This window comes from Littorina saxatilis, linkage group LG12, assembly GCF_037325665.1.
Source record: "Littorina saxatilis isolate snail1 linkage group LG12, US_GU_Lsax_2.0, whole genome shotgun sequence".
NCBI lineage: Eukaryota > Metazoa > Mollusca > Gastropoda > Littorinimorpha > Littorinidae > Littorina > Littorina saxatilis.
In genome coordinates, this window is record NC_090256.1 from 82,272,064 (window position 1) to 82,296,124 (window position 24,061).

A 24,061-nucleotide genomic window follows, 5' to 3' on the forward strand; every position below is an offset into this window, starting at 1 on the left:
GATCGGAAGGAGCTTTTTGTGATGCAAAGAATCGTCTGCTTTCCCGATGAATCATGACATCTGTAAGTGTAACTTTTAAAATGAATGAGAACAATGAGGAATATTTGGAAAGAAAACCGCAGATAGTTATATCTTTGAACATTATTTTGTTTGTGATTATTGAAGTCGGTGGTATGTCGTTTAACAGGTTGCCCCGGCCGTCAGTCACTGTCAGTTTTCGCGGCCCGGCCGGTGTGACGTTTTTATCTTTCGCCGTGTTGATATTTCGCTTCTCGGCCTCGTTGATCAAGTATACACTCTACACTGAACAAAAAAACAACAACCTTCGACAGTACTGATGAGCGACCTTGTGTACCTTACATTCATGGGGCCAAATTTGTCCATCCTAAAATGTTTTCCTTCTTACTCAAGGGACGTAACCACTCAGTACACGTTTTCGAAGAATTCGATTTTGGGGGTGAAATCTATTACATTTTACCACCAATTTTCTTCACATGCAAGAAACTGACATGCTTTTCGTCCATAAATAATTTCACTTCTTAATTTTACCAGGAAACAACATTTCAGTCTTGAGTATAATGTCGAGGGGAAAACTGATATATCATATGTACACAGGCGAAAGATGAAATCGTGACAGGTGTGACGTACTGACAGTGGCAGCGCTTCCATCAAAGAGGGTAGAAGCTGAGAATTTCTCTGCTTCTACCCTCTTTGCTTCCATGATCAAACCCACCATACTTGTGGAAACAATTCAACTCACAAGCTCAGATATGGCCAGGCTTTTACATGGGATAAGACCATCCCTTCACTGGGACACATCCCAAAAAACACGAACTTGGTTGTCTTTGCGCAGAGGCCGGATGTTTTTTTTAATGAAGTTTCAAGTTGTTTAAATAACCGAACACCTGCTGCTTAATAAAATGAGTTCATAAAAAATCTCACTGTGAACACGAAGCAGACAGGATGTCGATTTTTGGTCTGTGTCCAAGTGAAGGGATGTTCTGACGAAATCCCTAACGACAGTATGATTAAAGGCCTGACTAGCCATGAGATGCGGTAAAAGGCCAAGTTTTTCGCGGCGGGAAGAAATGAATGCGTGAGCCTTTAAAGGCTGCCATATTCGTAGCGTTCATTAATTAATTCATATTGTTTACATGTGCCAATAATGTTATAAAACTGTACCTAAGGGGATATAATAACGATTGGCTGTAGCTTTCGAACACAGAAAAAATTATTTCAGTATTGCAAAGTGGTGTTGATAGTGTCGAATGTAAACAGAACAGTCTCAAACGCCATCTTTGTACGAAACGTCACGAAGTGACGTCAACGGTCTAAAAATAGCCCAAGTCCTGGAGAACTGTTGTTAAACAATGCAATAAAGAATTAATTATTTCTCGTAATTGGTATAAGGACTTCAAACCTAAAACTTTGCAGGAAGCTTAATTTATACATCCCCGCAACGATGGGAAAAGCCCTGGAAGTAATTAAACTAATTAAATATGACTATGTCAGCCTTTAAACAACTTTTTTGTGTGCAAGACTATCATTGCTGTTTATTTACATGTATATATATTGAATTTAGGTTGCCTCTCCAAACTCATTCTCCAATGACTTCGAACACTGCACCTTTGATTTGAAATTGTAAGTAGTGTTTTCACATTACTCAATTTGATCCTTTATTTGGCAGTCCGTGAAATGTATTTAACATTGTTCTTTGTGTCAACTTCCTCTTCCCACCTCCTCCTCCTCGTGATGATGATGATGATGATGATGATGATGATGATGATGATGATGATTGACGGAGTGATGACGACGACGATGACGACGACGACGATGAGGATATATGGTGATGATAGCGATGGTGATTTGTTGCTTGGACTAAAACGAATATCTGGTTCATGATTCACACAGACATTATGTACTCCGGCGTGGCCTTTGAAGGACCTAAATAGGGGGAGAGTCGATTTTCATGTCAGTTTCCATGACAACCCCCCGAACCTTTCTTTGCCAAATCCTGGTGACCCTGAGCAATGTACAACGATCGATCGAGTACAGTGGTTTTTGTTTTGTTTTTTTGCAATTTGTTTGACCATTCACGTTTTTGGCTCACGTAAGTGTAGCCTATGCGATGCTAACTTTTGTCTGTCTGTGCGTGCGTGTGTGTGTGTGTGTGTGTGATAGAAACTTTAACATTTCCGAGTCTATGGATAAAGCTCGCATAAGACGATTACGTCTCGGTCAAAAGTGTTTGACGTGTGTGATAGAAACTTTAACATTTGAAGACGTCACATTATGACGTAAGAGGGTTAGACGTCACGCGAAGGAATTACTGAAAGTCTCGGTCATTGTTATTGTGAGCGGGCCGAGACTAGTTGGCAGATCTAGTGTCTCGCTTTCTTGCACAGTTTCACCTATGCTTACTGTGTGTGTGTGTGTGTGTGTGTGTGTGTGTGTGTGTGTGTGTGTGTGTATGTGTGACGGAGTGATTGAGTTTGTGTTACTGTTTGTCGATTTCTTACGTGAGCCTTGAAGGCTTCGCCTCTTGTTAGATAATCAACTACCAGTGAGGGATATGTGTGCGTGTGCGTACACCTTTTATTTTTCGCTGTTCAGTGGTGACACGGAGCAAGACGAATGCCTGACGCAGCAGAGCGTGGACTTGTTTGGAAGAAGTCAGTCCCCGTCTGACGAGCTGCTCAACTCTGAAAGAGATCGCAAAACACAGAGCAGAAAACGCAAAATGGATGTAAGATATTAAAAACACTATTCTTCTTCTTCTTCTGCGTTCGATGATTAAAAACACTATAAAACGGTGCATTTCTGAAAGGCACACTCCTTCCCGCCGTGTAAACAGTTCGATTCACCATGATCTCAGATCTGGCAAGGCTTTTATAGGGGGATACGACCATCCTTCCACTTGGCCAAATACCAAAAATGAACAGCCTGAGTGCTTTTTGTGCACAGTGGAAATTTTTTGATGAATTATTTTTGTAGAAGCTGCTAGTGGCTTTTTAAGAATATATTTCATAACAAAACCCAGCTCACCACAGCAAACAATCAGGGTGCTGATTTTCGGAATGTGGCCAAGTAGAGACCGGAATGGTTTTATCCCAGTGTAAAAGCCTTGCCAGATCTGAGATGGTGAGTCGAACTGTTTACACGGGAAGGAGTGTGCCTTTAATTGTGAATTGAAGGATGCATTCATATGCAAATCGTACACATGTTCCTTCCTGCCATCTCCCTCAACGCTACTCGAACCTTCCTTCACATTGTCAATCTATAACATATTTGTCCTGTATTTTTTTTAAACGTGCTCAGTTAGTCAGTTGTATAATTTTGATTTGTCGAGTTAAAGGTACTGAACTTGTCAAATCCAGGTGCACGGAGCCCCTGGGGCTTTTAGTCATACCTCAGGCAGCTATCCGTTAGAAGAACTACCAAGTTTCATTGACTTGCACCCAAAGAGTCAAGAACTGCGATTTTTTTACGAATTAATTTCGTACTCGGACACGGCTGGTCTTGACCTATTTTTGGATCTAAATTTAGATCAGGTAGATCACCACATCATGCACAAAAAGACAGTCACTAGCAAACTATGTCAGACGTCATCATGAGTTTGTATAAAACAAAATGGAGGCCGGAATCACTCAGTTGAATCGAACTCCGACCAAACACCACGTAATAACTAGGTTAATTTATGCACTCGCGTGAACAAGAAACTGTCGAGCTTCACAGATGTCGTCGTTGGGTAGTTGGCTCACGTAAGTGTAGCCTATGCGATCGTAACTTTGTCTGTCTGTGCGTGCGTGCGTGCGTGCGTGCGTGCGTGCGTGCGTTTGTGCGTGCGTGTGTATGTCTGTGGTAGAAACTTTAACATTTGAAGACGTCACATTACATTGACGTCACATTATGACGTAAGAGGGTTAGACGTCACGCGAAGGAATTACTGAAAGTCTTGGTCATTGTTATTTTGAGCGGGCCGAGACTAGTTGGCAGTCGTGTCCCTGTAAGTAGGCTACATGCAGACAGACAGATCTAGATCTAGTGTCTCGCTTTCTTGCACAGTGTCACCTATGCTTACTGTGTGTGTGTGTGTGTGTGTGTGTGTGTGTGTGTGTGTGTGTGTGTGTGTTTGTGTGACGGAGTGATTGAGTTTGTGTTACTGTTTGTCGATTTCTTACGTGAGCCTTGAAGGCTTCGCCTCTTGTTTTGGGTTTGTTTACTACCATAGGAGGATTTTTGAACTGTAAATGCACTCAGCTGCAACAAAAACGCAAAACGTAGGCTGTGAGCTGCACTGTGCCTTTAACTGGATATTGAGCATAAACAAGGCTGGCACAATCCACTCATATTTTTTCATAACTTTTGGGGTTCTTCCTTTTCTATCCAACAGGGGAAAAATGAGGGGTGTATTTCTCTCAAACTTGCTTAGATCTACTATTTTCATTTTCGTTACAGATTCTTACTCAATCGTAAACACAATGTGTTTCATTATTACCAGCAGTAGATCAAAAACAAAAAACGCCCACACACAGAGACAAAAAAAACACACCCTTGATTGCTTATCATAGTATCAAATAATAATAATCAAATTTTAAATTGTAGGGGAAGGGCTCCTAATATGGACCGGCTCCTAATATGGACCACCTCCTGTTTTGACAAACTAACGGCGCTAGAGCGCTCAAAACAATTCCATTAAGACCGTATTTGTTACATTTGAGCAGAGTTGACACCGAGTTTCTACTGCAAACAAATAATAACAGCAAAATATCAAAGTATGTGTGTGTCCCCTAATATGGACCACCTTCAACAAATCGAAGAAAATAAAAGCTAAAGGCTATTTTCATTAATTCATTAAAAAGCTTGCTGAAAATAACCTATAACTAGCACTCGAGATTTCTAAACAAAAAACAAAAAATCTTTTCGTAGTAGTTGATCATTTACCTATTTTCACTCAGTTTTGGATAAGCTTCTATAGTTTCCTGGTGTGCTAAAAAAAATTCTCTCATCAACCCGAAACAGATAAATCTAAAGCATATTTTAATTAGTCTGACTTGTATCATGTTATTTTGAAGTATAGAGAGCTTTTTACAGCGATTCGTGAAGGCCTCTTCACTGGTCCATATTGGACGCACAGGCTCCTAATATGGACCATTTGTGATTTTGTCTGTATTTAATTTTTGCTGAATTTCTATCAAAGCTAATTCACTCTAATTAGACATAACGGTTAACCTAAGAGAGAAGGACAACCAAACACAAAAATGGAACTTCTTCGCCGCAAGAAAACAAGCTAGTTATGAGCATAAAACAAAAAGTGGTACATATTAGGAGCCCTTCCCCTACATCTCTTCTTCAGAAAGATGGATTTGTGACGCCGGCCACTCCGGACATACCAAAGAGCTCCAACCAGTACGGCCTTCCTGGCCACTCAGACAACGGTCTGTAATGTTTTTAATCATTATTACATACACACACATACACACGCACGAGCACACACACGACACACACACACACACACACGCACGGCACTGGGGACGCACGGCGGGCGCACACTCATACGCACGCATACACGCGCACGCATACACGCGCACGCATTGGCCGGTCTCCGCCGGTGGATGTTAGTCATCACATTCAAACTCGGAATCCGAAAGACTCAAAACTTGAAGTTTTTCTTTGAACTTTGACGGCATTGTCCACACTGAGGTTTGTAGAAAATTCTGACTCAGCCAGGCTGTATGTTGTGTAACCCGTGTCCATGTCGGTGGAGTTATGTATTTATCTCATGTAAAAGCCTGGCCATATCTGAGATGGTGAGCCGAATCGTTTATATAGAAAGGACTGTGCGGCATTTAATAACTGATTACGCGATATGTCGTTTGTTTACTAATTCTTGAGAAAAAATCCACACACAATTAATTTAATGCCCTTTTCCCCCAGACGAACAGCAAGAGGAGATGAATTGTGGTGACCGAGCGGGAGAAAGTGAGAATCCTGAGGAAGAATTCATGCAGCAGCAACAAAAGCCAAAGCATGATGACGTCACGGCCAACTGCGTAGAACGAGACTCGAGCAAAGCTTCATTATGCGACACGGCAGATGAATTGTTCGAAGGTGAGTTGTTCGAGATAGATCGCCCCTGACATTCATGCAGACAGGTTCTTATGCAGTATGTTGAAAACTTGTCCAAAACATGCGCGCAGACACATGCACACTCCTTCATCCTATGACGTCACTGAAGGCCCTGGCCGTCTTCAGAAGTAAGTGTGTGGCACAAAACTAGCTAGACTAATTAGCGAAATTATGACCTGTGACTGTGTGGAGGTGGGTTGTTCGACATAGCCGCACACATTCCTCAGTGCATGCAAATGTATCACAACATAATCATTACAGCAAGCGTAGCCTGTTAAAGTAGGTTCGGATCCACATACAAGTGACAGTGCTTCTACTTTCATGAAACATTCGCCATCATCACTGTGGTGGTTCTGATGTGTGAGCAGATAGACTCTTATTATCTGTTGTCATGTAACATGCGGAAAACTCTTGTCAAAGTCATACACCCCCCCCCCCACACACACACACACAAACAAACATACCACACACCTCTTACGAGTCCGAAAAAAACACCCGGATTTCAAAGGCGTTTTGGTCTGTAATAAGATGTTTACCGCAAAAACAAAAACAAGTCGCGTAAGGCGAAAATACAACATTTAGTCAAGTAGCTGTCGAACTCACAGAATGAAACTGAACGCAATGCAATTTTTCAGCAAGACCGTATACTCGTAGCATCGTCAGTCCACCGCTCATGGCAAAGGCAGTGAAATTGACAAGAAGAGCGGGGTAGTAGTTGCGCTGAGAAGGATAGCACGCTTTCCTGTACCTCTCTTCGTTTTAACTTTCTGAGCGTGTTTTTAATCCAAACATATCATATCTATATGTTTTTGGAATCAGGAACCGACAAGGAATAAGATGAAAGTGTTTTTAAATTGATTTGGAAAATTTAATTTTGATAATAATTTTTATATTTTTAATTTTCAGAGCTTGTTTTTAATCCAAATATAACATATTTATATGTTTTTGGAATCAGAAAATGATGGAGAATAAGATGAACGTAAATTTGGATCGTTTTATATAAAAAAAATTACAATTTTCAAATTTTTAATGACCAAAGTAATCAATTAATTTTTAAGCCACCAAGCTGAAATGCAATACCGAAGTCTGGGCTTCGTCGAAGATTACTTGACCAAAATTTCAACCAATTTGGTTGAAAAATGAGAGCGTGACAGTGCCGCCTCAACTTTCAAGAAAAGCCGGATATGACGTCACCAAAGACATTATCAAAAAAATGAAAAAAACGTCTGGGGATATCATTCCCAGGAACTCTCATGTAAAATTTCATAAAGATCGGTCCAGTAGTTTAGTCTGAATCGCTCTACACACACACACAGACACACACACGCACATACACCACGACCCTCGTCTCGATTCCCCCCTCTACGTTAAAACATTTAGTCAAAACTTGACTAAATGTAATAACAAACAAAAAACACGTGTTCCTCATTGCAGATCTTGCTCAATCAACGAAGATGGTCATTATTCAGATGGCACAAAGCTTCAGGTCAGTCTCACTGGATCTCCCGTGTGTGTATAATTATGTGTGTGTGTGAGAGAGAGAAGGAGAGACAAAGATACAGACAGGGAGACAGACAGAAACACAGAGATTGAACTTTAGATGTATACGTCTGTATTTGTGCGTATGTGTGACTGACTGAATAACATTGTTGCATCATCACTAAGAACTTTCTTTCTTTCTTTATTTGGTGTTTAACGTCGTTTTCAACCATTCAAGGTTATATCGCGACGGGATCACTAAGAACGTCGGGATACAACATTTACTAATATAAATCCCCGACGAAATGTTTTTAGATAGCTGAAAGGAGATCGAATCTTGTTTTCAACCACTGTCTCATTTTTTTTTTTGCACAGAGAAAGCGAAGATTACGAATCCATCTGTCTGGACAACGTGGGTAAAATGCTAGAAGAGGCCATCGCATTGGAGAACAGGCTGCGCCATCAGAAAGACCTGCTGCAGCAAAGGCTCTTCATGATTGGTCGAAACCTACACGAACCCGACCAATAGATGGTGCCGGTCCTGCCAGGGAGTCGATTTGTTTGGCTGCTCTCGAAAAGAAGGCCTGAAAATGTCGACTAATGAAAAGGACTACTACTAAGTCAAAGAAATTTTAAAGATGTTTGTTGGTTGGATTTTCTTGCAATCGTAGACGACCAGACAAACTGCCGAGGCAGCTGATTGTGTTCTCGTTGATAGAATAACAAATGAGGAATAAGGTGTGGATATTATTACTGGGTATAAGTTAGTCTTTATTCTTTTTTACAATTCTTTATGAACTATTTAAGTTTATTAACTTTATTATTAACTAATAAGTTATTACACTTTAAGCACGGTTGGATACGGCCGCATGGCTTGATAACAGGAGCAACAGATCCACACACATGTGTTACAGTCAATAAGTGAAATCAGTCATTACGCGTAATGACTGAAATTTTCAGTCATTACGTGTAATGACTGTTTCATACAGGCATTACGTAACGTGTAATGACGAAAATCTCTAGTCATTACGTGTAATGACTGGATCGTCAGAGGTGACGGTCAATAGGGGAAATCAGCCAATAAGCGTAATGACTAACATTTCTTTGTACATGTATTCAATATATCTGTTTGGCTAAAGCTAATCTCTGTAGATTTATACCATGGGATTTTCATTTCCTTTATTTACAAAATGAAAAGATGTCAAAATGGTTATAGTACTGTCAGTGCGTTTATTTTATTATTTCTTATGACGATTAACCTTGTATTGTAAATCACTAACATCACGTCAAACAACCTTGAGTACAGTGTACTTGTGAGTAGATTCTTGCCCATATAGTGACATTTTTTCACAACGTTCTTGGCCTTGGTTGTACTTCACTAACATCACGTCAAATAAACTTGAGGACAGTTCACGACGTTCTCTGCTCAAGGGAGTCGAACACGCCACTTTGTGTGTGACAGTAATACTTTTGAAAGCAGTCGACAAAGCAGCAACAACTGAATGCGTTGGAAAAGACATTTCTAGAAGATCTAAAACGCCAAAAGGCTTCAAAAGGCCAGGAATCTTCTATCCCAGGAAGAGTACCAAGAGATAATCGGCGAATTACTCTCTGTAAAAGAACAAAGCAGCAGGAAATCGCGCAGACAATACTATCTGTTGTCAAGGTCAGTCTCTATCTCACTCTCTATCTCTATTTCTTCAAGTTCACTCAGTCGCTCTCTCTCTCTCTCTCTCTCTCTCTCTCTCTCTCTCTCTCTCTCTCTCTCTCTCTCAGTCGCTCTCTCGCTCTCTCTCTTTGTCACTCAGTCGCTCACTCTCTCTCTCACTCAGTCGCTCTCTCTCTCTCTCTCTCTCTCTCTCTCTCTCTCTCTCTCTCTCTCTCTCTCTCTCTCTCAGTCGTTTGCTTCTATTTACCTTTAATCAAAAGAAATGTAATTGCCTGTATGAAACAGTCATTACGCGTAATGACTGAAACGCGTAATGACTGATTTCACTTATTGACTGTAACATAATAATGCACAGTTCGTACATATAATCGCACATACCTTGACACACAGACAGGCAGACACAAAGGCACGCTAGCACACTATTGGAAGTTTCTTGCAATTCTTTTTGTTTTCAGTGGTGAGAAGTGATCTTCTTTGTTTATTTGTTATCTGTTCCTGTATTTTTTCACGTTTGAGATTAACAGCAGTACCTTTTTGATGAACAAAATGCTTGGATTATAACGTGTATGCTTGAAAGGAGAGAGAGAGGGGGGAAGAGAAAAACAGAGAGACTGACAGACAGACCGACAAACACAGACAGATGCAGAGAGAGGGAAGAAGAAAGGCGGAATGGAAACACACACACACGCACGTGCGCAACATTCAGCACACACACACACAAACACATGCGCGCGCGCGTACACACACACGCACACAAACGAAACAAGAAATTCCTCCGAGGTAGGAAAAACACCCCCGTTGGTCAAAGGGAAATAACCATTCTCACTGCCACCAACTGAGAAGGTTATTTCCCTTTGACCATTAATATGTCCCGCTATAAGTCCTTGTAGAATCTTAATCCAATAACTCCCTAACCGTGTGTTTGACTGGTCCCAATTTTTGTAAGGACCGTCTCAGGAATGTATAGAACCTGTTCACCAAGTTTGGTGACGATCGGTCCGTTCATTCTTGAGATCTATATGCGAACACAAACACACACCCAAACAAACAAACAAACACATCGAGTGAAACCTATACACACCCCTATACCGGGGGTGTAAAGACACACGCACACTGACACAAACACGCACACAAACACACACGCACATTGACGCACGCATTCTCTCTCTCTCTCTCTCTCTCTCTCTCTCTCTCTCTCTCTCTCTCTCTCTCTTTCTTTCTCTCTCGTTGGGGCAATTATTTCAAACCCAGATGGGCACCTCCTAAAAAAACACATGTGTTTACAACTGATGTTGGTATAGAGAATACTACATGGCTTGCTGTGTCGTACCAGATTTACACGAGTTTGTTTTTTGACTCACATGCGAAGCAAAAGTGAGTCTATGTACTCACCCGAGTCGTCCGTCCGTCCGTCCGTCCGTCCGTCCCGGCGTCCGTCCGTCCGTCCGGAAAACTTTAACGTTGGATATTTCTTGGACACTATTAAGTCTATCAACACCTGATGTGGCCTGATGGTGTATGGTTACAAGATCTCAAAAAACATGTGCGGCAACTTGACCTCACTTCAAGTTCAAGGTCACAGGGGCCGTAATTGTTGTCTTAAAAACGACCATTTTTCACATTTTCGCATTTTTTTCTGAAGTTATCGAGAATGGCAACCTTAGCTATGTATGCTATACAGGGCAATGTAAGCCCTATCTTTGGACACCAGTTTGGTTGACCTTGCTTCAAGGTCAAGGTCGCAAGGGTCCTTTAAAGTTGGATTTTGTACATATTTTGAAGTGACCTTGACCCTGAACTATGGAAGATAACTGTTTCAAACTTAAAAATTATGTGGGGCACATGTTATGCTTTCATCATGAGACACATTTGGTCACATATGATCAAGGTCAAGGTCACTTTGACCCTTATGAAATGTGACCAAAATAAGGTAGTGAACCACTAAAAGTGACCATATCTCATGGTAGAAAGAGCCAATAAGCACCATTGTACTTCCTATGTCTTGAATTAACAGCTTTGTGTTGCATGACCTTGGATGACCTTGACCTTGGGTCAAGGTCACATGTATTTTGGTAGGGAAAATGTGTAAAGCAGTTCTTAGTGTATGATGTCATTGCTAGGTTTAGTTATTTGACCTTGACCCTGAAGGTCAAGGTCATGTAAAGGTCAAGGTCAAGCATGTGAGTCGTATGGGCTTTGCCCTTCTTGTTTAATATTGAACTGCGAGCGAAAGCGAGCTGTTCACCATTTCAGTGAAAACGCAACGAGTGTAAATCTGGTACGAAACAGCCTCGGCAAGCCATGTAGTATTCTGTTTATCCTACAAACTGTACTTACGTGTATTTTACTGAAAATGTCCTGCTAAATTGAAAACGCTTGTTTTGGAACCTCGATCTCTTCTAAAGCCTCGTGCAATATATTACGTCAAAGCAAAGAAATGTCACTCTGAAAGTGTGGCGTGACGTGTTAGTTCTAAAAATTCATCGAGGGTAATTAGCGAGGGCAATTTTTTTTCTATAATGACGTTTGTCTCGGTGACTTTGGCATCATAAGCAGTGGAAAAAACAGGTCCCTGCCAGACTTGCTTGACATGACATCAGTCATTTACATGATATACACACGTGTTATTTGAACGATTATTATCTCACGAGTGTCTCTCTCACGTATGTAGGATAAAAACATTTACACACTGCTTCCATTTGAAACTTCGAGGTCGTCATCGTGGATTGACGCCCGACCAAAGCTAATTGAAGCCCGACGGAGCTGCAATTAGACTTTGGGAGGGCGTCAATCCCCGATGAAGACCGAGAAGTTTCAAATGGAAGCATGTTAATGTTATTGTAATTCAATCTGACGACGATCTCTTTCCTGCTTTCATGCGGTTGTAAAGAGACAGAATTGGTTCTGTTCTGTTCACACACTACTTTCAGTCCACCTCCTGCAAGGGTCAAGTCCCAAGAAATATGTCTCTGTATTCCTATCGTATCACTCTGCTCCTGTTTTGTTTTCTTTCACACACATTTTCCCTTCTTTTTTGACGGGTTTCTGGACACCAAACTCTAAAACATCACAAAAGCGATCTAGAGTGAACAACAACAAGCATAATGCTTATAGTGGTGTTTACAGTTTTCTAGAAAAATACTGACATATAGCCGCCATTTATATGTATTTTTCTAGAAAACTGTAAACACCACTATAAGCATTATGCTTGTTGTTGTTTACTCTATATGCGTTTTTTTGTAAATAAAGCACAAACGTTGAATAAAACCAAAAGCGATCTTTGGAATTGACTGACGTAGTCAGGAAGAATTCATGCATCAACTTACGTCACGTATTCGACGTCATCACTTCGCATACCTTATGGTCTCGGTATTTCGTTGGCCTTCATATTTTCTACTTGTAAAATGACCCTCAAAGCTAACCGAGACTAGTTGAGGCTGTATCAATGCGCCTCGCCAGTAGGTTGTTAATGGATTTTGTAGCGAGCGGTTATCGACAATTGATGACCGGTAATTTTTAATGAGTTGGGGCATTCTGACCAATCACAGGATCTGTTTCATTAAAACGCAAACTTGATTGAATTACAGTAGACATTAACACTTGAAAATGAGTAATTAACGTGTGAAAATTGTAAATTTTCTCGTGAAAATTAGTAACTTTCACGGGTTAATTACTAATTTTTAGTTTTGGCGCTAGTAAGCCGTCATAGAATCCCCCAACATACCCAGTCAAGCTGGCGGCACATTACATAACGACCACCTGCAGGCCAGCGGCTACCCGTCTCTTCCTAGGAGAGGGCTTAAGTTGAATATCAAAGACTGGTCAGAACATGGACACAGACGGCTTAGGATCTACCGGTGACTGGACATGTGCATCTCAAAATTTAACTTAGAACAGATAATGACATTACACAAAACATAAAGCGATCGGCAACATGAACTACAAACACTAGATTGGACAATGACACAAACTTTACTCCATAATTGGTGACTGGTCGCCCTGTCACACAAGTGAATTGCAGTTTAGAGGCACGAGAGGGATAGGAGGAGGGGCATAGAATAGGGGGTAGGATGGAGGGGAAGGATAGGAAGAGGGAGGACAGCATATGAAGAGGGGTGAAGATAGGGGGAAGATAGATGTTCAGGGGGATAGGGTAGACGGATGGAAGAGAACTTTGAACTTTGAACTTTATTTATTTTAGAGATAGACGGGCCTGAGGGGGTACTGAGGGGGAAGATAGAGAGGCAGTGGGATAGCAGGAGGGGGATAGTCAGTGATAGGTTATCAAAATTGTGTCACACAATTACAGCTTTAAAGCTATGTAGCTGAACAGATTCAACACTATTGCATTGTCAGTATTTTTTATCCTTTCATGAATCCTAAACATTTTACATAATTATATCAAAGTTTACTGTACAGAAAAACCCAGTAGAAACGCACACACAGACACACACAAATACACATATACGAAGAATAAAAGTGGGGGTCCTGGGTCAACGTTTTACAACAACAGCGGTAGGATTTTCTACAAACTATTGTATGCGATTCTTGCAATGCAGGACCAGACATAAGTATGTAGTACACAAACAACACACAATTTGAGTTGAAAATATTGACGTGACAACCCTGCCGCATTTGCATTGGTAGCTGGATCTATTGCAAAATCCCGATTTGAAGGAAATGTAGCCTTTTGGTGAATATACTGGGTAGGCCTACCTCTGGCATAAACTATTTTAAGAAGCCAATTTTGATTCATTTCTAGACAACTTTGTGGATAAACCCACGTTTCTTGAACAGACGTACGTCACAGAGGCGTTGAGTAAGTTGTTTAACCCTATGGTAACCGATGTAAGCATGTCAATGTTTGCTTGCTTGGAGATGATGAGCTCGAAATAGTGTTAGTCGAAAAAGGCAGGCATCTCTTCCCTCCTCTCATCCCGGGTCTATCGTTGGTTCCCCATGTCATCACTTTATTTTTATTGACAAGTAGCCTATCTATTTAAAAAAAATGTTTAGCGTCGTTTGTGATTCACTTTGTCTTATTCCTTTCTGTGCGAGCGTTTTCCTCGGCGGATTTCAGTTTGGGAAGTACAAAAAAAAGAAAAGAAAAGATGATACATGTATTATCACTGAATCGCTGTCATGTGCAGCTGGTCACTAGCTTCCCGGCGAAAGTAAACAAGCACAGTAAATGCAATGTAACAAGAAAGCCTATCAGCCAACAAATGTATGTACACGCCAACAAAAGGCCGTAACTTTGAACATTCTACAGCGGCTGAAAAGGAAAACTTTGAAATGAAAAGAGAATTTTTCTCTCTGAGATTGATAACTTCTTGACCGATGGTCAGAGAATTGACACGCCCCCTTTGCCCATCCCACAATTCGGTTGGCCGGATATTGTAGTACCGTATTTTAGCCAATGGAAAAGGAGCACGCCATTGACTGCCCTACGTCTTAGCGGAAGTACCCTCATGTTGCTTGCTTTGGTGGAGAGATGCGAATTTCTTATCCATCAACAATGGCTAGCTCCGAATGTAGTGGTGAATATTTTACGGTCGGCGCTCAGGTAAAGTTTGTAACGGCAAACAGCGCCGAAAGAAGAGGAGAAGTTGTTGCATTTGACTACAACACCAAAATGTTGCTGATCAGTATCCTTCGAGTTTTCCACTGCTGCAATAACAATCACCCAAATACTCAGAAACTGTGAATGAATTATTTTAAGAATTATTCCAAGACGATTGTTAGTGCTTTACTGTCTGTTCGGGCATTGGAGTAAGTTACGTTTATATCTAGTCGTTAGAAAGTTTTAGTTGTTCCGCCGGTACTAAGCCAAAGTTTTGGATTCTACCGGCGTTACCCATGCATATGCAGAGAGCATTCTGATCATCATCGCTCCACGGCTATCGCCAGTTATCTCTCTGACCGAACGCTAAAGTCCTACGCGAATCTATCAAAACAAGAATACAGAGTTATCTCCCATATGTTGTTCGCGAGCAGTGTTCACGAGACGAAAATGATTGCAGATTGGCCGACTCCGACAGTGATCTCCGTTCTTTTCTTCACAGTTATGATAAAGACATAGTTCTAAGGTCAAAACAAGTCGAAATTTTGGGACTGCTGCCGGAAGGAGACCGTAATATATGGTTGCATCACTGTCAGAAAAAATCGTCTGCTCCAGCGAGCGCCGAAACCAAACGGTTGATTATCACGTGACACTTTTGCCATATTTAGAGTTGTTTGCACAGTAAATACAGCCGCGAAAAATAGCTCGCTTGAAACTGTCTTACATATCAATTCCTTTGTAATTTAAAAATTACACAACACCATGAAAAATCATTATCGACGATCGCGAATCTGCTTATATCCATAACACATTACGAAAAGATCTAAATAGGTAAAAGAAATCGATTTCCTCGCCAGACAAGGAAAACCAAGGCATCCTGTCAGGGATAGAATGAGCCGAACTCATTTTGACCTGAGGTCAGGATGATGCAAAGAGAAGAAGAAGCGTGTATTACCACCTACATAGCTGGAGGCGATTCAATGCTTTTGTCAGCTAGGCAGGTCACGTTTTTAACTATTTTCTGAGGATGGTGCATGTGTAAAACTCAAGTGCACGCGAGTTTTTCTTCAGGTGACCTTCACCTCTTTATATGCAATGTTGGTAAAATCTCAGTTTTGATTTGTCTTAGTTCTTACTATTTTGGATCACCTATTAATGATAACATGATGTTTTGTATGACTGTCACTGATAGTTTGTCACGAAGTACATCATCTTTCTGTTGAGGTATGGTAATGTTGTTGATTAAGGTGATCATGCAGTTCTGACAGTCAGTCTTAGCACTGGAGTGAAAGTTTGGTTACAGGATGAGTGGTTTTCTGTATACATTTTGTCTTGTTTTTTTCTCTCTTTATTAATATTATTAAGTATTTTTTCAAGTGTGGGACTGGGAGCATAATTAAAAATGGAGATTCTAGATGTAATTTATTTAGAACTTTCTTCTTCTTGAAGAAGTGAACAGTCCAGTAGAATGTATGTTCCTTAACTGGTTGCTCAGAGCGACCATCCCTTGGGCAGCATGGTATGTTTGACCTGGAATTTGTGAACCTGGATCTGGTGCGAAAAATGGAGTGCACTGAGGAGCCCGGTCTGCAGACTCAGCCTGCTGATACGTTGCCTATTGTCCCATCACACAAGGTCAGTGCCTTGCACCCAAAACTTGCACTCGGTCTGTGCAATCTTGTCAGTAATGTTTTTGTTGAGTCACTTGAGAAAAAGTGACTCTATGTAATCGGTCAGTGTTAGTCTGGCCGGCCGTCCGTAGACACCACCTTAACGTTGGACTTTTCTCGGAAACTATCAAAGCGATCGGGCTCATATTTTGTTTAGTCGTGACCTCCAATGACCTCTACACTTTAACGATGGTTTCGTTGACCTTTGACCTTTTTCAAGGTCACAGGTCAGCGTCAAAGGAAAAATTAGACATTTTATATCTTTGACAAAGTTCATCGGATGTGATTGAAACTTTGTAGGATTATTCTTTACATCAAAGTATTTACATCTGTAGCCTTTTACGAACGTTATCAGAAAAACAAGGGAGATAACTAGCCTTTTCTGTTCGGCAACACACAACTTAACGTTGGGCTTTTCTCGGAAACTATAAAAGTGACCGGGCTCAAATTTTATGTGAACGTGACTCATTGTGTTGTGAATAGCAATTTCTTCCTGTCCATCTGATGCCTCATATAATATTCAGAACTGCGAAAGTGACTCGATCGAGCGTTTGCTCTTCTTGTTTAGGTTATTGAACGCTGAAGAAAAAAATCACTCTTTTTGATGCCACAACGACCCCTATTTTTCTCTCTTGACCCTAGAACTTGTTTTTATCTTTAAAATAATGAATTAAGAATGACGAAACTTGATTTTGCAGACTTTACAAGCAAAGCTATTCTTCTCTGACATCCAGGGGACACAGCTCACACGATTTCTGACCAATAAAAAGGACACATGTGCATGTGTAAATGAAAAACAAACTGCAATAACAAAACAAAAAATAAAATAACCGACCTACCCACTACCCAGCCTAATTTGTTTGCCTTCTCATTGAAAATGAAAACAAACAATGTTATTTTTTTCAGAAGGTATGCAACTAACAGTGAAAATCACTGTAATAAAGTTGTGTGATTGAAAACAGTATGACCTGTACATTTTAATCTTGAAAAAAAGTTAGACCTGTTAATTGTAATCACTTGATGCTCTCTGATTTTGCAGCTGTCAAAGCGTATCAAGGAGAGCCTGTTTGAAAGGAAGCAGCAGCTGAACCTTGTGGGCGTGGATGTACCCCCTGAGGGACAGCTACTAATGAACCGTATATCAAAAACGTGAGTATTGTCCCGCACTTTGTTAAGACTGTGGTGTTCCAACACTTACAGGGATATATGTTCGGGAAGGACCAACTGCTAAATCTGAGAACAATTTCTTTCACTTGTGACACAGGGGTGTCAGAATTTGTTGTTGTTGTACTTCTTTTCCAACTTTGTCTACAGTTTTCAACTACAACCTGCAGAAAGTGTAAACACATTTTAAATGGACAACTTCCTCAGTAACTGCTTATGATTATGAATATCATTCTGTGCTGATGAAATCCTTCCTATTCGTTTTCATCTTCATGAAAGCGTTCTCTCCATAATCAGATCCATAGAGAAAAGCATTGTGAAATGTTAGGTAAATACGTTGTCTGGAAAGCTCTGATTTTTATAAGTGGCATATTATCTTGTCCCTTTGTCTTTGCAGGATAACAGAGGTACGGTGGGACAAGGACGTCATAGTTGTGATGAACGTTGTGACCATCACGCCTCCCTACACAACGGCTCAGTGTCAGCTGATAGGCAAGGATAACCAGCCAGCCCAGCCAACCCATCAGAATCAAAACACTCTGTCACATATACTCAAGATTGTAAGCATTCTAGTGATCATTTGGCTTAAACAAAACTTTATTCAATTAGTATCATAACAAAAACAATACATGGTTTTTAGGATAACTAACTCAAGCATATAATGCTTATTTGAAGTAATCCTGGTATGTACATGACAAAGGTTAACATGACCAGTGATCATTTCGTTTAGGCACAGTCCTTCCCGTGAAAAATGTCTGCTCACTATCTCAGATCTGCCCTGGCTATAACGTCCCTCCACTTGGGCATATGCCATAAATCAACTTTCTGAATTGTGTGGTGAACTGATTTCTTTTCTTGGTTGCTTTCATGTCAATGTCATCATGGATTCATTTTCTGTACATTCAAGTGACATCTTGAGAACTTGACAGGTGTAAACTTGGATTCAAAACATGTTCTTTTCTTAAATGTTAACTAATGAGTTAGAGCTGGCACAAGAAGAGCTAGACAATTTGACAAACTGAGGTGCTACATTTGTTTGTTTGTTTGGTTGCTTATCGCCCAGCCGACCACGAAGGGCCATATCAGGGAGGTGCTGCTTTGACATATAACGTGCGCCACACACAAGACAGAAGTCGCAGCACAGGCTTCATGTCTCACCCAGTCACATTATTCTGACACCGGACCAACCAGTCCTAGCACTAACCCCATAATGCCAGGCGCCAGGCGGAGCAGCCACTAGATTTTAAAGCCAATTTTAAAGTCTTAGGTATGACCCGGCCTTGGTTCGAACCCACGACCTCCCGATTACGGGGCGGACGCCTTACCACAAGGCCAACCGTGCCGTACCCCTCTGATGAGAGTACACCTCCCATAAAACTGAAAGGACACCAGGGCTGAGGTGCATGAACCCAAAGTGGGTGCCACCCAAATGGGAGAGAACAAACCGCAGGGTCTGATTCATGGAAATCACAACAAATCTCCATTTGAACCAATTCAACACGGCGGCTGGCTCCCAACCAGTTGGTAACTTTCTCGTGCACCTCGGCCCTGTTGTCCCTTTGTCTATTTTCCAAACCAAAATTTACTAGTCATAAAATTGAAAGGCCACCTCAAATGTAGGGCCCCGAGGGCGTTCTTTTCTGCCAGGTACCACTGTACGATGTGAACTGTGTTCTGTCGCTGAAAGCTAACCTTGAATGTTGTGGTGTGTGTGCAGGTTGAACTGTGTTCTGTCGCTGAAAGCTAACCTTGAATGTTGTGGTGTGTGTGCAGGTTGAACTGTGTTCTGTCGCTGAAAGCTAACCTTGAATGTTGTGGTGTGTGCAGGTGATGTGAACTGTGTTCTGTCGCTGGAAGCTAACCTTGAATGTTGTGGTGTGTGTGCAGGTTGAACTGTGTTCTGTCGCTGAAAGCTAACCTTGAATGTTGTGGTGTGTGCAGGTGATGTGAACTGTGTTCTGTCGCTGAAAGCTAACCTTGAATGTTGTGGTGTGTGCAGGTTGAACTGTGTTCTGTCGCTGAAAGCTAACCTTGAATGTTGTGGTGTGTGTGCAGGTTGAACTGTGTTCTGTCGCTGAAAGCTAACCTTGAATGTTGTGGTGTGTGTGCAGGTTGAACTGTGTTCTGTCGCTGAAAGCTAACCTTGAATGTTGTGGTGTGTGTGCAGGTTGAACTGTGTTCTGTCGCTGAAAGCTAACCTTGAATGTTGTGGTGTGTGTGCAGGTTGAACTGTGTTCTGTCGCTGAAAGCTAACCTTGAATGTTGTGGTGTGTGTGCAGGTTGAGAAGCACCAAAAAGACGAGACGGTGCGTCAGAGCCAGTCACCAAACGACACCAGGAGATCCATGTCCCCTTCCCCGGCCACCTCCTCCTCCTCCACCTCCTCTGCCTCCTAGACAGTTTCTCTTCTCTTCAGTTCCTTCTCCGCTCCACTCAGCCAGACTGCCACCATCACCGTCATCACCACTGCTACGATCATTTCCCTTCATCTTGGTCGTCATATTAGTGGCCTAACAGCCTGGATTGAAAATATGGATAAGTACAAAAGTCCTGGCTACAAAAAAAATGTTTTATTAGAAAACTTTCTGTATGTCAAAACTATCAGACGGTCGACCAGCAGGGGGTCAAAACAATAAATCAGATTACAAAGAATGATGAGGATCAGTGAGTGAGTGACCGAAGACCGAGGCCTAAGAACAACACTGGTGTAAAGGAATCAAAAACAAAAAAGGTAATTTGTTGGAACGTTGGCAGTCTCTTTGTTTTTGGATTTACTGGTCTATAGGGTTTAGGGTTTGTCAAGAGCATTTCCCCATCTTGACTTGCCTATAGATTCAAAGTTGTGGCGATAAGTATGCTCATTTTGGTAATGAAGTGATTGTTGTTTGCAGTAAACAATGGCATAAAATTTAAAAAATAACAATGAGCATGCCCATTCAATAAATGAAGTTTGTAGTGAAAAGAAAGTTTTGAATATAGTATGAATTTTTTGTTAATGCTAAGTATTCGGGCTTTCCAACTGAAGAAATATTTCCATTTAGATTTTGCATGGTAATTGTAAAAGCCCAAAGAACTGAGCCTAGGTAAGCTATATACATGCAAGGTTGGCATCTATGAATGTGGAAACTAGGTTGAACTGTTTGTTTTGACTTTGCTTATGTGACAAGCAAAAATCTTGTTCTTGAATCCTTGCTGTTTTATCCAGTTTTTAGATGAGTTATATTCAAAGCCAAAACTGCCTGGATTGATATTTTACAGCATGATGTTTTGGATTGATATTCTGTGAGTAGATATTGGAAAATGGTTGATGTAGATTCTATATAGTGCTTTGAATCTTGTTCTCCCCCGAAAGCAGCGAATGGCGGGGTAAAAAACGAGTCATACACGTAAAAATCCACCCACGAAGAAGAAGAAGAATCTGGTTCACTTTTTGAGGGTAAGGATTCTTGTGTTAGTGTAGAGTTACTTTGAAAAGAAGAAGAAAAATGTATTATAGTTTTTCAAAGAGCTGAAAAATAAACAAGTAGGTTAATTTTGTTAGTCTCTTGTGGCTACCAAAACTAGCAACAACCTGGCCAGGCAATAGAGAATCTCATTTGTAATGTACATGAAAGTAGGAATTTGATTCTTAATGGCATCTGTCTTAATTCATATCGGTGGTCTCAAAACATCAAGCTGTTTACATTAAACTTTTTATTGGAGGGGGGGGGCGGGGGGCACTAGGGAAAAAAGCCAAGCGAGACCATGCAAACCTCACACTTCCAGATGAGCATGTTCTCAGTTTCAAAATTGAACTAACAGATAGATAGACTTGCGTCCAAAACATCTCTTCCATCCTTAGTTTGGCAGCATTTTTCCCCCAAGTTTGTTCCTGCAGTTGATGAAAGTTGAAGCTTATGTTGATCTGTTCTGGCAGCATTTATTTAAAATTCTTTGTGCTGTACACTACACCAACCACTAGCCATGTATGCAAACTGAGGAGAGATTTAATTAAATCAATACTGTAGAATCCCCTTTTTAAAATTCTCAAATCAGGTTTTAAAATGGAGGTATGTAATCTTGAGATAAGGGGGGGGGGGGGGGGGTATTAAATTCGGGGCCCTAAAAGGGGGTTCCATTGTGTTTTTCTGGCAAAGCAAGTGTTTCTCTCTGAGTCTGTTATTTTGTTCTCTTTTTCTTTCTCTGCCTTGGGTTTTATATTAGTTTTGTTGTCTTTTTTGTGTCCTTTGGCTATACAACTTGAGAGATGCCTGCTGATTTTTCTTTTGTTTTTGTTTTATTTAGGGGGGAGGGGGGGGGGGGGGGAACCGTGGACATTTCTCTGAACTCAAGAGGCAAATTTGACGTTGGGGGAGATGAGCCCAAGGGTGTTATAAATTTGAGTTCCAAGAGAGAGCATATTTTTATGTGTAGAGAAGTTTTGAATGCCTTTTAGAGTATGTTGTGTCATGCTGTGAAATGATGTAGATGTTTGTTTTACCTGAACAGGCCATGCGTGTGTACCTGAAGAAATGAACAGGCCATGCGTGTGTACCTGAAGAAATGAACAGGCCATGCGTGTGTACCTGAAGAAATGAACAGGCCATGCGTGTGTACCTGAAGAAATGAACAGGCCATGCGTGTGTACCTGAAGAAATGCATATCTGTGTCAAAGTGTATCACATTTTGTATGTCAGAGGATTTTTTTGACACAATCATAAAAACTGCAGGAAGTTAGCATCATGCAGATCCCTGAAATCAAAATGCCTTACAAATTGTTATAGGGACTTTGAGCTCTGAAATGTTTGACAAACGTTATGAAATCGTTCTAGATTTCACTTGATGAAAACTAAGAGCTGGAGAAAAAAAATGATAGATGTAGTATAAGTACTATAACTGTTTTAAAATGTTATCAGTAGCAGAAGATCAATCGGCATGTTCATGCTTTCTAGGTATGAGAAAGGTGCGAACAATGATTGACTAATTAAGAAGACTTGTGGTTTCACTCTCTGTTAATGGAGTCACAGAGGCATTCATGTTTTTAATCTTAATGTCTGCCTTGTAAGTACTGCAATTTTAGACTCGGCATTGTCCATGTGGCGAGTACTTATTTTGCAAGTTTTCTGTCAGTCTCTAGCCAAAATCTAGAAGAGATTTAAGGTACGGTTTAGAATTTACACTGTTTAGTGTAACTGATCCAAGGGGTTGGTTGATTTTTTTAAATTGCGAGAGAAGGGAAATTAAGAAAGCAGAATGTTTGTGTGTGTATCAGAATGTGAATGTTAATGTATAATTTTATTTTTGTTTCTCTTGCCATTGTCCCTGTCTGTGTTGCTTCTTTTTAGTCTTGGGTTGTTTTTCTTTATGTCCGTCTTTGTCTTGTGTCGGGATTATTTGAGAAGAGACTGTTCTCAAATCTATATTTAAATTTATTTTCTTTTTTTCTGAGCCAGTTTAGAAATAACATGGCAGGTTTAAATGCGTTACCGACAACAACAACAAATTCCTCTTCTTTTCTATGTCAAAATGGAGTTATGAATCGGAGTGTTACAGAGAGTGTGACAATAGTGAACACTGCAGATCTAAACAGAGTGTGCGTGTAATAATCTGAGGAGCCCAATGAAAGAATGAATGTATTTCTTTCGAATACATCACCTCAATTTAACTAATAGGAGTTACCTTACTTACGAGTGCTAGACTGAGAAGCGTCCTATGTTAAAAGTACTAGACTGTAAACAAGGTCGCTAACTCTAGATTTCCGTCAGTATACCATTTAGGGGAGTAGTCTCCCCTTGTCGGTAGTACCTCTCAGCGCATGTGCCAATGCCCATAATCCCCAGTTTCAATTTCTTGCTACGGGAAGCTAGATGTGTATTTAGACCTTTCCCGTCTAAGAAGACTTCCTTCACAGGAGCTTCAACATTCACCTTCAATCACGGTTTGGGCTTCCCTTTTTTAAGGGTGATTACTACGCCCGTATACATTCATCACATTGAACAACGTAACGAACCGTGAAAATGAAAGTGAAACGAATGTAACAAAGTTACTGAGTTAGTCTTAAGTAGAAGGTACTTCTATGATACCTTGTTGAGACACAGAGCCTAACAGGCTCCGTTACTAGTCTTTTAAAACTAGTGAACATGCAATTGAGCGACAATTATTCTTCACTTAGTCGTTACGAATGTCGAACAGATATTTACAGCGGTTGGCCGGTTCCACTGGCGCAATAGAACTCCGCGAACGATAACTCACCTTGCCGCTTTCAATAGAAAGCAACGGCAGGTCACCCTACACATCAAATCAATGTAGGAATACGAACAAGACCTTCAACTTCGCAATTACCGGGAAGTTTTTTGCGTTTTAACAGCATTTATATTGACTACAGCGAGGTTTGCCATGTGCGTTATC

General features: G+C 40.9%; 2 protein-coding genes across 2 annotated transcripts; both read left to right on the forward strand.

Annotated features, from left to right (window-relative positions):
* The first annotated feature begins 1 nt into the window (after position 1).
* LOC138982942 (uncharacterized) lies at positions 2-9,404 on the forward strand. The gene is made up of 7 exons (XM_070356338.1): positions 2-62; positions 1,583-1,641; positions 2,614-2,746; positions 5,357-5,438; positions 5,938-6,111; positions 7,564-7,615; positions 7,984-9,404. Exons 1-7 carry the CDS (start codon positions 54-56, stop codon positions 8,135-8,137), a joined length of 663 nt encoding a protein of 220 aa, XP_070212439.1. The 5' UTR covers positions 2-53; the 3' UTR covers positions 8,138-9,404.
* A 5,326-nt stretch (positions 9,405-14,730) lies between these two features.
* Positions 14,731-21,756, forward strand: LOC138982954 (protein LSM12-like). Its single transcript, XM_070356351.1, has 5 exons — positions 14,731-14,925; positions 16,336-16,475; positions 17,550-17,659; positions 18,072-18,234; positions 19,954-21,756. Exons 1-5 carry the CDS (start codon positions 14,772-14,774, stop codon positions 20,068-20,070), a joined length of 684 nt encoding a protein of 227 aa, XP_070212452.1. The 5' UTR covers positions 14,731-14,771; the 3' UTR covers positions 20,071-21,756.
* The last annotated feature ends 2,305 nt before the right edge of the window (positions 21,757-24,061 follow it).

What these genes read in the sequence shown, in the direction of transcription:
- LOC138982942 (XM_070356338.1), top strand. An exon ending in TGCACCTTTGATTTGAAATT is followed by an intron (nt 1,642 to 2,613) that starts GTAAGTAGTGTT and finishes TTCGCTGTTCAG; the next exon opens with TGGTGACACGGAGCAAGACG. An exon ending in CAGATGGCACAAAGCTTCAG is followed by an intron (nt 7,616 to 7,983) that starts GTCAGTCTCACT and finishes TTTTTTGCACAG; the next exon opens with AGAAAGCGAAGATTACGAAT.
- LOC138982954 (XM_070356351.1), top strand. Translation starts at nt 14,772, where the DNA reads ATGCGAATTTCTTATCCATCAACAATGGCTAGCTCCGAATGTAGTGGT. An exon ending in CTATTGTCCCATCACACAAG is followed by an intron (nt 16,476 to 17,549) that starts GTCAGTGCCTTG and finishes CTGATTTTGCAG; the next exon opens with CTGTCAAAGCGTATCAAGGA. An exon ending in TGTCACATATACTCAAGATT is followed by an intron (nt 18,235 to 19,953) that starts GTAAGCATTCTA and finishes GTGTGTGTGCAG; the next exon opens with GTTGAGAAGCACCAAAAAGA.